The 13,001-nt window shown below is 55.0% G+C and overlaps 2 protein-coding genes across 2 annotated transcripts; one reads left to right on the forward strand and one right to left on the reverse strand.

Moving 5' to 3' along the window:
* Window positions 1-1,127: 1,127 nt before the first annotated feature.
* On the reverse strand, window positions 1,128-1,727 carry SETTUDRAFT_37231 (uncharacterized protein; the record flags this gene model as incomplete). Its single annotated transcript, XM_008024253.1, has 2 exons — window positions 1,128-1,606; window positions 1,667-1,727. The coding sequence occupies 2 exons, from the start codon at window positions 1,725-1,727 to the stop codon at window positions 1,128-1,130; spliced, it is 540 nt and encodes a 179-aa protein (XP_008022444.1).
* An 8,692-nt stretch (window positions 1,728-10,419) lies between these two features.
* On the forward strand, window positions 10,420-12,344 carry SETTUDRAFT_167424 (uncharacterized protein). Its single transcript, XM_008024359.1, has 2 exons — window positions 10,420-10,552; window positions 10,627-12,344. Exons 1-2 carry the CDS (start codon window positions 10,476-10,478, stop codon window positions 11,897-11,899), a joined length of 1,350 nt encoding a protein of 449 aa, XP_008022550.1. The 5' UTR covers window positions 10,420-10,475; the 3' UTR covers window positions 11,900-12,344.
* The last annotated feature ends 657 nt before the right edge of the window (window positions 12,345-13,001 follow it).

The raw sequence follows: 13,001 nt of genomic DNA on the forward strand, positions 1-13,001 counted from the left end.
TTAGAATACTTCACCTCATAGCAACAGTGGTGGTGTGTAATAATCGTACTCGTTGCAATGCTTCACTTCGTGGTCGCGGAATTCAGTCGCTGTAAAAACTCGGTGTATGAGCTAATCTTCACAAAAGCGAGATTGAGTAAAAAGACAGTGATGTAAGAAAACTATATAAACGCGTTCAAACAAGACTAATCCATATGCAACACAAGCCCAAGACCTCTCAGAAACCAAAGCATCCGAAAAGCACGCACCACCGCACTGGACCAGAAGACAAGACAAGAAAACTCCGCAGTGAAAAGAAAAGCCCTACATACACACACACAGAGAGAGAGAGAGGTGTATGACAAAGCGTAAGCAAGAGCTCGAATAGCTCGGAGAATCCACACACCAGTGACTAACCATGTATGTAACAAAGTAAACGAGACATGAGTTGAAATCAAAAAAAAGTCAGTGCACAGAACTCAGCAGCAGTGCATAGAGTATTTCTTATTAGAAGCAGGGTTAAGAAACAAGATGGAGTAAGTAGTTGGTGTACGTCAAGTCTTTGCCTTGGGTCTGGCTGGGATCTTGTGGAGTTGTTCAGGTGATATACTGCTTGGCTGCGTCTACTTACTGCATTTGCTATGATGTGCTGTGTTGCGGGATCCGTTGTTTCGGCATGTTGAAAGCACTCGTAAGATAAGGAAGTAAGTGGGTGTCGGTGGTGCTGGCTTCTGGTGAGATGTATTCACCCATGCGACGAGGTATGTACACGTTGTCTATGCTTCATATATATGGGAGGGAAGATGCGACGACAAAGGAGAACATGGTTCATATCAAGAGTACAACGAAAATCAGCGGGACAAGTCAAAGCACAGATGAGAATCAGATTTGATTAATCCTTGTCGAGAGCTACATACATGCTATCATCACGAAGCAGCAGCTGAACAAAAGATGAATTATCCCTCCCAAATTCCTCCAAAATCCACAGGGGAATACATTAATGTGGAATCATGATCGGGGACATGGATATCGTAATGTGATGGAAAAAGACAGCACAGTGTCATTCATAGCTCAAATGAAGGCCTGAATACGACATGTAGACGTGAAATCGTTCTCGATCCGGTCGTAAAGATGGTGCGTGCGCGTCCTTAGATAACGGCGACCAGGGCCACGGCACCCATGGCGACAAGCGAGCCCATTCCACCAAAGGGTGTAGCAACGGGTGCGGCATTGAAGGACTCGGAAGGCGTAGGGCTCTCGACTGGCTCGCCAGGGCTTCCGGACGAGGATGGCGCCTCGACAGTCGATGTGACGGACGCGGACGGAGAGGCCGAGGGAAGGCTAACCGGGGCCGTGGTAGCAGGAGCCGATGGGGGAGTAACCGGCTCTCCAGACGACGGAAGAGGGCCTGAAGGAACGACGGCACCAGACGTAGGAACGGGCTCCTGGGGCATGACGGCGCTAGTGATGGGCTCAGAAGGAACACTATTGCCAACATCAGACGCTAGCCCCGATGTAGCAGGAGGAGGAAGAGGCGCATACGACATTGGCTGCGTAGGAGCGGGTCCAGGCAGCGAGACGCACTGCGTGACCGTGACAGTGACCGTGGTAGGAGGCGCACAGCTAGCTGTACATGAATTAGCCGGCGATACGAAGAATTGACCTGGCATTTTTCTTCAAAACTCACAATCAGTAGCGACGACGGCTAGCGCGAGCAGGGCCGCAGCGAAGATGTTGAGGCCGAACATGATTGGTGGCGGTCGAGAGAGCGAGCAATGTGGTGGGATATGGTAGCGCTGGGTTGAATGGATGCTCGAGTTGAAGTGATGCAGCCGCAGAGATGATTAGGTGGGGAGTTGGGCGGGCGTTGAAGAGCAAGCGATGAGGCGGGGCAAAAGGACTTGTTTATGGTGGGCGTTTGCAGCCACGGCAGAGACTTGGCCCGGCCGCTGGCGATAAGCGGCGCGGTGAGTGCAGGTAGGAAAGTGAAAGTGAAGGAGCTACCGTGAGTGGGGCGTGCCCTGTTTGTGTTGGGTGGTACGGATTGGGAAGTCGCCTGTATTGATATGATAGCACTGCTTCTTGGCTAGAGATGCCGTCTGGGAGGAATGCAGATATTCTTGACATGTCCAATCCTGTTTTCATTTTTATTAATGCTTTGAGCCGTCGAACCGCCTTGGTATAAGATGGGGAGATGTCTTGCTTGCATCTGAGAAATCTACTACGTATCTATTAATTCCTGGTTGAAACAGTGATTCCACGAACACGACATTACTACTATGTATGTCTTCTTTATCACTGCTGTGGGAAAATATAGTGCTGGGATCTAGGATGTTAAAAGCACAAGCTCTACATTAAAGACCAGAATCGCGGGGTAATAGCAGTAGTAATAATAGCAATTGATATATAAACTATACATTAACACCTACAATATAAATATCCATGTATTAGATAAGAAGTAAGAACACTAACTTGATAGATTCACAAAGAATCTCTTTCACGCACATAGCCTGTATCCATCTCCCCCTTCCCCCCTTCTCTCTCATTCATCTCTCAATCTCTTTCTTCCTTTTATTCACACGAATAATTCCAATCTAGACATTCATGCAAGTTGATATACACATCGTTCTCTCTATCTACAGTAGCAAATAATAATACCAAGAACTAATAACTATAAGAAAATGCCTTCATGTCGAATATCAAGAGAGAGAGAGAGAGAGGAAAGAGAACAGAGAAAAGAAAATAGAAAAGAAAAGGAAAAGAGTAGACATCACACAAGTACAGCAGTGCACACATACCTACACTACACTACACTACACTAGCCTAGCCTAGCCAAGCCTAGCCCATATACCCCAGCATCACTGACTTACTTGCTCCCCACACCAAACCCACTTCCCTCGTTACAGTTACGAGAGCATACTGCAGTACGTAATCGTGTTCAGATTCGGCTTCGCATCGCTTTCCCTCGCATTGCTTTGCTTTATATTGTACGTAGTAGATTGTTTTCATGGCACACGACGAGAGATTATATAATAACACATGACAACATATTACCAGACAATCTATTAGATTAATGCCAACTCACACTTGTGCATAGACCTACATTACCTAAGCTTAGGCACAAGTGCGAGCACAATTATAGTGCTACATCTCAGTCATTTTCCCTACACAAATGCACAAATCCAGCGACAAATGCCAATTACAAATTCCAAGCCATTGAGTGCAAAGTCAGTGAGATATCTAAGCCCACATGCAAGACGGTGAGAAATTAAACCAAAGTGAGAAAGTAGAGCAAAGTGAAAATGTAGAGATAGACGGACAAAGGGAGAAAGGGAAAAAGGAAGCAAGGAAGAGAGAGAGAGAGAGAGAGAGAGAGAAAACGACATCACCCGACCATTCCCATATTTCCCCCCTGCCAAACCACACGAAACGAGCCAAGCATACGGCGCTTACCTGTAGCAGGCCTTCCATCTCACGTGTTGTTATACAGGGTCAAGTTTTCCTAGCCCATCTTATCTTATCCTAGCTCAGCTTAACGCATCTTAGCCCAGCCTATCCTAGTCCAAGTAACACGCAATTCTACATGCAGATAGGAGCTAAAAGCTAGTAATGCTGCGAAATAAGGTGTGTATTGCGAATGAGTGCAGCGGGCCGAATCAAAGGGGCGTTATGTAGGTTACGTGTCGCATATGTACGTACATACATGTGTGCATAGATGCATACCAAGATGCATACAAGAGGGTATAGTTGAGCTCTTGGTAGCCCAAAACATGCCTTGTACAGGCCATGTGTTGACAAGGGGACAAAACATTGACTCAAGCAGAGAGAATTGGCGAGATGACGAGATAACGAGATGGCGAGATGGTGAAATGGTGAGGTAGTTGGATGGAGAGATCGACAGAGAGATGGTGAGAGATAGAGTGTGAGAGAAACAGGCAAGGTAATCCCCAGAGAACAGCCGAAGTTTAAGATTAAAAAAGGTAATCATTGCGCCCATACTGATACCACCGTCTAGATTTGTCCTGATGGTCCCCGTGAGATTTCCCTATGTGGACAAGGCCATCTGACGACAGAATGGTACGAGAAATCCAGTATTACCCGTGTACGAAAAGCGTTGAAGCGAGCCAAGAGTGAGCAATCTTCGTGGGGCCAAAAAAAAGCTCTGTCGGCCTTCTCGCAGCCACGTGGGGCAAATCAGAGGTCTAGCTGTGAGGCAACTAAAGTCTTAGCTATAAGGCAAGTCGAATAAAACATGCCACTGTGTGGGCTTGGGCCAAGGCCGAGTCAAACACAGCCCCCCTTCACCAACCACGTGCTTGTGTACCATGCAAATAACGTCAATAGCATTTAGCTACTATAGTGGCGCGTCCGTATCAGCACTATCGAGTTAATCTAGTCGAACATGTGGAGAAGGCTTATCGCTTCTAGTTTCAGAAGGCGAGTGGAAGACCAGCTACGACTCAGTAGCATCCGACAGCGCATTGCAGTACGCTTAGAGGTTCGCCCAAGACCACCCCACTCGTATATGCGCGTGCAACTCTGGACATTCTGATCCTACATGTCATGTCCAAAGGCCCGACAACCGGTGTTGTTCAAAGTGCGGCTGGGTCCACCTTGGAGGTTGGAGAGACTATGCAGATGCTAGGGTGGCCGTTGGACCCTCAAACCACGCCCTTGGTGCGTGGGAAGTGCAGGGTAGCTGAGGACGGCATGCCAACAGTCGACTCGAGTGGCCAGGGGCGGGGCGCTTCCGGTGCTCTCGTGCGGACTGGTGTTGACTGTTTGCGCGACAAGACGACAGAGGGCCAATGGCGGGCGGACGGCGTTACATGGATTACGTGAATTACATGGATGTCGACCCCAACGCGTCAATTGCAGAGTTTCTTCGTGTCCCCTTGCCGCGTCATATGCAGGACATTGGCTGCGCAGCCGTTGAGTTCCCCACTGATTAAGGGTTGGAGCTAAAATGGGCTGCGCAAAGCGATAGCGAGCTGCTACAAGCACAAGTATATGTCTACTGTAGGTACATATGCTTGGTCGTGGCTAGTGAAAAGGTGGCTGTCGAGGTGCCGTTTCTTCCGTGGCTGATGACGCACAAGGTGGCCAGTGTATGCATTCGTATATGCGTTCATGTATGTATGCATTCACAGAACGAGGCAGAAAAGACGTGTTTTCAGTTGGAGCGTTTTTCCTTGTCCTTGCAAGGTTGCGTGTCGTACACGACTAGGCGGCTTAGGCCAAGGTGTATGATCCAGGCAGATGGTTGCTAGGAGAAGAAACAAGACGAACGAGGTGGGGTTCCAAGGCGATCCGGTGGGCCCGCGCAACAGTCTCGCCAGGCTTTCATCGATAAGCAGCCTTGGTACTCGACAGGCAAGCCAAGGCAGCCATGGAGCGTCTTGTGTGTATGTGTGTACGTAGCATGTACTATATGTGTCCAAGACCGGCGGCAGATCCGTCAGGGGACATTACACCCACACACCTAGCACGGGCATACAGCGGCTTGCGGGGCAATTGTCTTGTTGTAACGCGCCCGATGCCCGTGGCCGCTGACAGAAGACCTCTCGGCGGGACCTGGGAGCCCAGCGCCGCAGTCGCGGACCTGCTCAACGGCTCGAGGGCATCATGGGAAACCGACGAGAAACCGATGAGAAACCAATGGAGGAAACCGAAATGCGCCATGAACAGCACTCTGCGCCTGGCTCAGGTCAGCGGCCGGTTTGGGTTAACGTGGGTACCGCTGATGAGAAGGAAGTTGACTCGGGTCGGTTGTGGGCCAACTGGTGTGCAGGGCTGCCAGGGCGAGGGCGTGTGCCCAGCTAGCCGACACGGCATATCCAGCAAAGCCAGCAGTGGTGAAGCCGCAGTGCAGCAGCCGAGAGGGTTTGTATGGGTCGCAGGTGCCCTCGGGGGAGACGAGGGGAGGCGAGGGCAGGCGAGGGCAGGCTTGGGGGAGGGGACGGCGACGAGGGAAAAGAGGGGTTTGGGCGAGAGAGGGTGTGATTGGGCGGGTGGGGAGCACAGGAGCGTGGTAAGCGAGCCAAGGCGGGTGATTAAAGCCCCGCGGAGCATAGCGCGCCGGAGGGAAGCGCCGAGGTGGAGGAAACGACCCGAGTGCCGTGTTTCGCAATTGCTATGTGATTTGCACGTCAGCGCCAGCGTGCGACGGCGACGGCGAAGACGAGGGTGAGGGCGAGGGCGAGGGCGAGAACATGTGCATGTCCATCCGACTAAGCACTTCGGCGTGGGCGGCGCGTTGGTCCGGCGCCAATCATGCCCGTCAGCCGCTTCGTTTGGGGAGGTCCACGCGCAGGCACACAGCTCGTGCGAGCCTGCAGGCGCTTCAAATGAATCCACAGCCGTGCCATGCAGGCCCTCTACATATACACTACGCCTGCCTCTGCCTGTGCCTGCCCCATTGATGCTGTAACCATGTTGCTTGTTCGTGCTCATTTCCTGGCCTGTGTTGAGCGCGATACAGCAGCGTCGGGACATGTTCGGCCTGACTCGCCGCCCAACCCGGCGACGGACGGGAATAACGGAAGAGGCGTCGGGCATGTTCGTCTGCCGACCCGGGGACCCAAGGTCAGCAATTCTGTGATGCAACCTGTTATCACCGCCTGCTATTATACCTCGACTCGCTATGGCGGACGACAAGGCCGGCACTGAGGAGCATGCCACTGCTGTCGCCACACATGCAAGATCATGCAGCTAGCCGTTTGCTCGACTACAGTAAAGCCGTGCGCCGCGGCTTCGAGGCATTGCATGGTCCCTGGGCGGTGCCCGACGACGTCACTTTGTCTACACGACCCCATTGTCCGGCCAACGTCGACGCCGACGGCGCCAGCCTGGTGGAGAAGAAACGTGGTTGGGAAGAGGTTCGTGGCGGGTGCGCGAATACAAAGCAAAGAAAAGCCAGGAGGGGGTCCAGGCCAAAATCGCTCATCAGCCTCGCAGGTGAGGCCACAAGATGCCGTCCGTCCCCTTTGCTTTGCCGACGGACGGATATTGATAGCGGTTTCGAGAGGGCAGAGGGGCCTGCCATTGGCGCCGGGGACGTGATAGGGCGGCTAAGATCGGCGTCGGAGATATTGCATCTGGGACGACATGAGACGCGACAAGACGGGGACACAGCGGTGCGGCCTTGGACGACGGTCGAGGGCGTGGGTGTTTGGCACGCCGCAGCGTCTTTGCTTACCCGACTGACTGGCAATGGCGGCGCTGGCGGGGCTCATACAAGCGGCCGGAGTAGGGGCCAGGCCCTATGACGTGAGTGGCTCGGCATGTCATGGAGGGAAAAAAAAGCTGCCCGTGACAAATAACACGTCAGGTTTTCATCTCGTAAGGTGAGCAACATGTGCGACAATGGCAACATGTGCGAAATTCGCCAATCGCCGCATGTCGTGAACCCTCGGGGAGCAGCGCAGCCATGTGCATGAGCCGGGGTCAAGACAGGGCACCGGTTGTTTTTCCAGGGCGCGTGCAAGGACGTGTATCTGTGTTGGGATGCCAGCGAAGCCACGGCTGCGAGGGCGGGGGCACGGCCATGGGCTGTGGTGGTGGTGACTGCTTGCCGCTGTCATACAGCGTGTACATGCTGCTGCTGCTGCTGCTGCTGCGCTGCCATGACGGCAACCACTGTATACCTACACTTAGATACTAGAGCACGCGGGCGGTCGTGGCATGGTGGTCGGCGACTGCCTGTGTCGAACCGACTGTGGGCTATTGGGAGATCGACACGCACGACCTGGCACGGCAGCGTCGTCGGAGCGCAGGGCGTGTGCATGCGTGTGTGTGAGTGGGTGAGTGGGTGAGTGGATGAATGGGTGAATGGGAGGGGTTTCGATGAGATCGTGGCTAGGCCCGATATGGCAGCTCGCTTATCTGGGGATTCCGCCATGGGCCGGGGCAGACCTTGTTCGTCATGGGAAATCCACAGGCGTCCAGGAGGTTGGGTTGCAGTGTGACATGCACCCACGATCGCGATCTCGCCGGCGCCAGAGCGTGAGCCAGCGGACGAAGTGGACTAGTGTGTTGCGAGGGACGACGACGGCGGCGACGACGGCGACGGCGAGCGTGACCAGGCGGCAGAACAGGACATGGGCGTGTTTTGGAGGCCGGGGCGGGCGCGATAGGTACATGCGGTATACATGCTTACAGGTATACATGCTTACACCTACATGTACAGGCGACGGGCCCACCCACGTCGCATGTGCTGCGCATTTTGCCCAGAAGGTGCAAGCGGCGACTTGCTCGCCAGAGGGCGCGAACTCGCTACCGAGCGCATTGTCAGCCGCAGCGGTCGGTCGGCAGGTCACGGACGGCGGATACGAGCCAAGGATGGCGTGGCAGGTGGCCTTCGCACAGTCCAGTCGACACGAGGTGCAGGCTAGTGTAGCCGACCAAGGGCCAGCGATTGCATTTGTGGCAGCGTCTGCGCTGTATTGCTGCGATTTTCGATCTCGATCGCGATCTCTCTGTCCTCGCCGCTCCGTGGTGGCCTCTGAGACGACGCCCCTCTGCGACAATAGCCGGCGCGGGCTCCGGGGCCTTGGTGGGCGCCCAAACCAAACAAGCAGGTGCATAGTCAGGTACTCCTCTTTGGCAGCTTGGACAGGCGGTGCTGACTGACAGGCGGACAGAGAAGGCGCGAGAAGAAGAAGAAGACGACGACGACGACAGATGTCGGCGCTGGTGCTGTGGGCGTGCGAGCCAGGCCGACGCCGACGCCGTGCCCCCGTGTCACTTGGGGCCTTGAGCGGGACATGCCGCAGCGATGCGAGTGGGCTGGAAAGCGCGCAGGCCAAGAGAGCAGCAGGGCAGCGGGCGACATGGTATTTTGCTGTCTGAGGGCGGCATCAAGGCGGCGGTGGTGGTGGTGGTCTGCGGGCGTGGGCGAAGGCGTGGGCGTTGCCTGGCGGGCGAGTGCCGAGAAGAGGAGGGCTTGGGGGGGCTTGGGGGGGCTTGGGGGGGGGGGAGGGGGGGGGAGGGGAGGGGCCACACTACCCATTCCCATTCCACCGCACGCACAGCACAGCACAATACGCACACGCACACACCCACACACACGCCCATGCGCACCCGCACACACATCCACACACACCACACCCACACACACACCCACGCCCACACACACACCCACAAACACACCCACAAACACACTGCCACAGCCAGTGAACCTGGCACGGGGCTAGGCCTCAAGCCAGGCCCAACCCAGCCGCGTGTTGCTGGCTGCTACGCTGCTAGGTGCTAGGTGTACTGCTGCTGCGGTGCTGCGGTGCTGCTACTGCCTGGTGCACGCTGTTCCCCTCTCCCCTCTCCAGGGCGGCCGGACGGGCACCCGCCAGCCGCTGTTGGCCCGCCATTGGCTGCACCCGCCTGCTGCTGCCACGCCGCCGGGGCCGCTGGGAACGGTTGCTGCTGGCTGCTCCTGCCTGTTGCTGGCTGCTCCTGCCTGCTGCTGCTGCTGCGTTGCGCCTGCCGCCCGCCGCTGCCTCTGCCTGGCCTGGCCTGGCATTGGCATTGCCATGGCCACCGCGCTCAGCAACCTCGCCCCCCCCCCACTCACATCATTTCACCCTGGGCCCTCACCTCACTCTCTCCCCCCTCCCCTCCCAGGAAAAAAAAGAAAACACACAGGTCCGCCTTTGCTTCTTCCTGTCTGGTCGTTTTATAACTTGATATACTAGGCAAGCCTGCGTCTGCTCTCCCGCCTCCTACCATACCTGCCATACCTAGGCCTGCCTGCCTGCCTGCCTGCCAACCTATCTGTTACCAACCACACCAACCACACCCACCACCACCACCACCACCTCCCACCCCTCGCTCTCGCTCTCGCGCTCCACCAACCCGCTGCCGCTCCACAAGCCTCCGATGCACACGCTCTTCTCGGTCATCGTCGCATTACCCTGTATTCCTCCGCTAACATCCGCTGCCTGTTGATCCCGGCCTCCCTTCCCCCCCCCCCGGCCCGCTTTTCAAAGATTCGTGCGCATCGAAGCCACTCAGCTCCTCCGATCGCTGCCACCCCAGCGCCAGACCCCTTTGCCCACACCAATCTACTTCTTCGCTGCACCTGCGGCACCTCCTGCCCGCTCACACTGCCTCACGTCACTCGTCGCGTATCTGAATCTGGCTTGCTGCTGTCCGAACCCTGTCGTTGCCCTACCTGAGGCCTCTATTAGCTTCCTTCTTTTTCGGCCCATCTCCAAGCCTGCTCCGCCCTCACCTTGTCCCGCGTGGACAGTCGCCACTTTTCCCCTCTCCCTTTACATACTTTGGCTCGCCCACCCCCAACTCCTCGCTCTCCCCCCTTACAATTCCTCCTCACAGTCGAAGTCGTTGCTAGACGTACCCCTCGAACTGTCCCTCTCCCCCCTCCCACCCCCAAAAAAAATCAGCTCTGCCCTACCCTGCCCCATCCCGCTTAGCCACCCCACTGTCGCCACCCACACACCACCACCATTGTCGCCCACCGCCGGTTCCTGGACCTCACCATGCCTGCCGAGCGTCGAACATTCACCGCGGCCAGACCCGTCAAGACGGAGCGCACCCACGAGGAGAACCAGGAGCGGTTAGTCATTCCCGCGCCAGCTCTTTTGTTTGTTTTTGCCTCGTCTTCCGCTCCCATGCTGATGCTCAACGCAGTGCTTATATTGCGGCCTCGCGCCGCAGTGATCGCAGTCTCGAGGCTCGCATTGAGTCTGCCCGTAGAGCTTCCGAGATCCACAAGAAGCGTACTGGTCGTGCATTGCGTGTAACGGAGCAGGATGTCATCAATGAAGAAATGTACGAAGAGGAGGACGATGACCTGCCCACGCAATACCAGCGCCTCAACGCGCACCTGCACACGACATCGGTCATGTTTAACAAGAAGCTCCATGACTATATTGCCACGCAACATGGCGTCAGAAACATGTTCATGTCCCAGTACCAAAACCAGAGCCCCACGTTCCCCCAGTACGGTGCCCAGTTTCCCGTCAGCGGCGCCACGTTCCCCCAGGCAAGCAATTGGCTGAGCCCGACGATGCTCCCACCGCAGCAGTTCACTCCTTCGTCTCCCCAGGCTTTCCAGCAGCCCCAGTCGTTCAGTCCCACCACTGCCCAGGCCCAAGGATATCGCCAGTCGCCCTACCACGTCCCCCAGCGCACCCAGTCGCACCAGCGCGCACTGTCGATCCAGCTCCCCCAGGCACCCACCCAGTTTGATCAGCCAAGCGCCGCCGCCGCCACGACGCCCCAGCCCGAGTTCAACCGACGACTGTCTCTACCGCCTCAAGCTTTCCAGCATGCAAGCCAAGCTGCTGACCAAACCGCCACGCCTTCGCTCACCCAGTCGCCTACGGCCCACCCTCTCCAGCAATCCCAGTCGTCTTCACCGCAGACCGCCTCCCCAGCAGCCGGCTCTGTCAAGGAAGCCCTGCGAGTTCCAAGCGGCGCCAACAGTCCTTCTTCGTATACGTTTAGCCCACCCATCTACCCTTTCAGTTCTCAGGCCTTCAGCAACACCCCGTTGACTTTGTCGATGCCGCCCGAGTCACAGCAATTCCTTGGATCTGTCCTTGACCCCAACGATGCCCGCACAGCTACGCTCATGGCCGGCAGTGAGAATCTGCCCCAGCCCTTTGCTCCCACGTACACGTACAATCCCAACAAGCTGGCTCGAGCATCAAACGGCAACAGCATTTCCGAGACCATGTCCGGGTCCGCGCAAACACTATCATCGGGGCTCAACCTGAAGACAGACGCTGTATCCGACACGTCCTCTACTTCGCTCTCCGACTCCTTTTTTTCCACCGACCCGTTTCTGTCCCCTGGAAATGCTGAATTCAGTGCATTTTTCGACCTTCAGGGCGGCGACTATCCGCACTCGTTTGACGACCAAGACAATGTTAGTAGCCTGATTAACTGGGATCAGTAGTGGCATTGCTACTTTTTATTCTTATTCTTCTTTATCTTCTTCTTCATCCTACCGCCAGGCGTACTTGTTCTGCTGCACACGCTGGTTCTTGAATACTCTCCATTTTTCTCCTGTTTCCTTTACATGTTTGGGGTATCGATTTGGATTTTTACACGCACATGATACCTCTTGCACAGTGTCGTTTAACGATGTCACGACTGAAGGCGTTGCCCGGAGTCAGTCTTTTTGGTCGTGTCGCATCGGAAAAGAACGCCAGACATTGTTGGCGGAGATACTTATTATAGTATCCATGGTTGGGGGGGAGCGGTGTTTTTTTACGTTGCCTTACCAAGCACCGTACCTCTCTGTCTGTGAGAGAAGCAGAGACACCCTCCTCAAACACTCTGAACTGAGGTATTGCCTGTACAATATAATAATGGCAGCAGCTCTTCTGGGCTGCATGCACGCATCACTTGTTCCTTGCCTTGATCTATTCGTGACGTATAAATGTGTCACGAGACTCATCTACATTGCCCATTGGTCACTCATGAGATATGATTTGTTCCAGCAATTACAACCCTAGAGACCCATGCACACGCCTCAAGGGGGGAACAGTAAACTCGAAGCAGCAATAGTCAAAAATGCAACAGTGTCATTGCACCACCGACGTAACAAAGCGGGCCGTTACGGATAGTGTAACATGACGTGTAACCATGCAAGGCGTCACTCTTATTCTCTTTGTTTTCCCGCTGTCACTAAATTGTCATTTTCCTCTTTTTCTTTTTTCCCCTTGTCACACCGCTGGTTCATCGACCGAGTGCAAGAAGTGAGCCAAAAAAAAGAAACCCCTCAAATTCTTGTGCTTGTACCTGTGAAATTGGGGGCTAGCCCATCTACATGTTTGTATTCCTTGGTTCATAGGGAAAAAAAATAGAGTCTACGGGTATGGGTTAGTATGGGTTCCTTGGTAAAGGGGAGGGGGAGGAGCAGGGGAAGCAGGGACCGCCTGGTTTCCGAGATGTCATGTGCAGGAGGTACATGAGGGGCTGGGGGAAATATTGTGTTGTATTGCACTGTACTGTATTGTGGGAAATTGAAGCATGCAGATATCTGGAATCATGTT

The sequence above is a fragment of the Exserohilum turcica genome, assembly GCF_000359705.1.
Source record: "Exserohilum turcica Et28A unplaced genomic scaffold SETTUscaffold_12, whole genome shotgun sequence".
In the NCBI taxonomy this organism is placed as follows: domain Eukaryota; kingdom Fungi; phylum Ascomycota; class Dothideomycetes; order Pleosporales; family Pleosporaceae; genus Exserohilum; species Exserohilum turcicum.

What these genes read in the sequence shown, in the direction of transcription:
- SETTUDRAFT_167424 (XM_008024359.1), top strand. Translation starts at nt 10,476, where the DNA reads ATGCCTGCCGAGCGTCGAACATTCACCGCGGCCAGACCCGTCAAGACG. An exon ending in CACGAGGAGAACCAGGAGCG is followed by an intron (nt 10,553 to 10,626) that starts GTTAGTCATTCC and finishes TGCTCAACGCAG; the next exon opens with TGCTTATATTGCGGCCTCGC.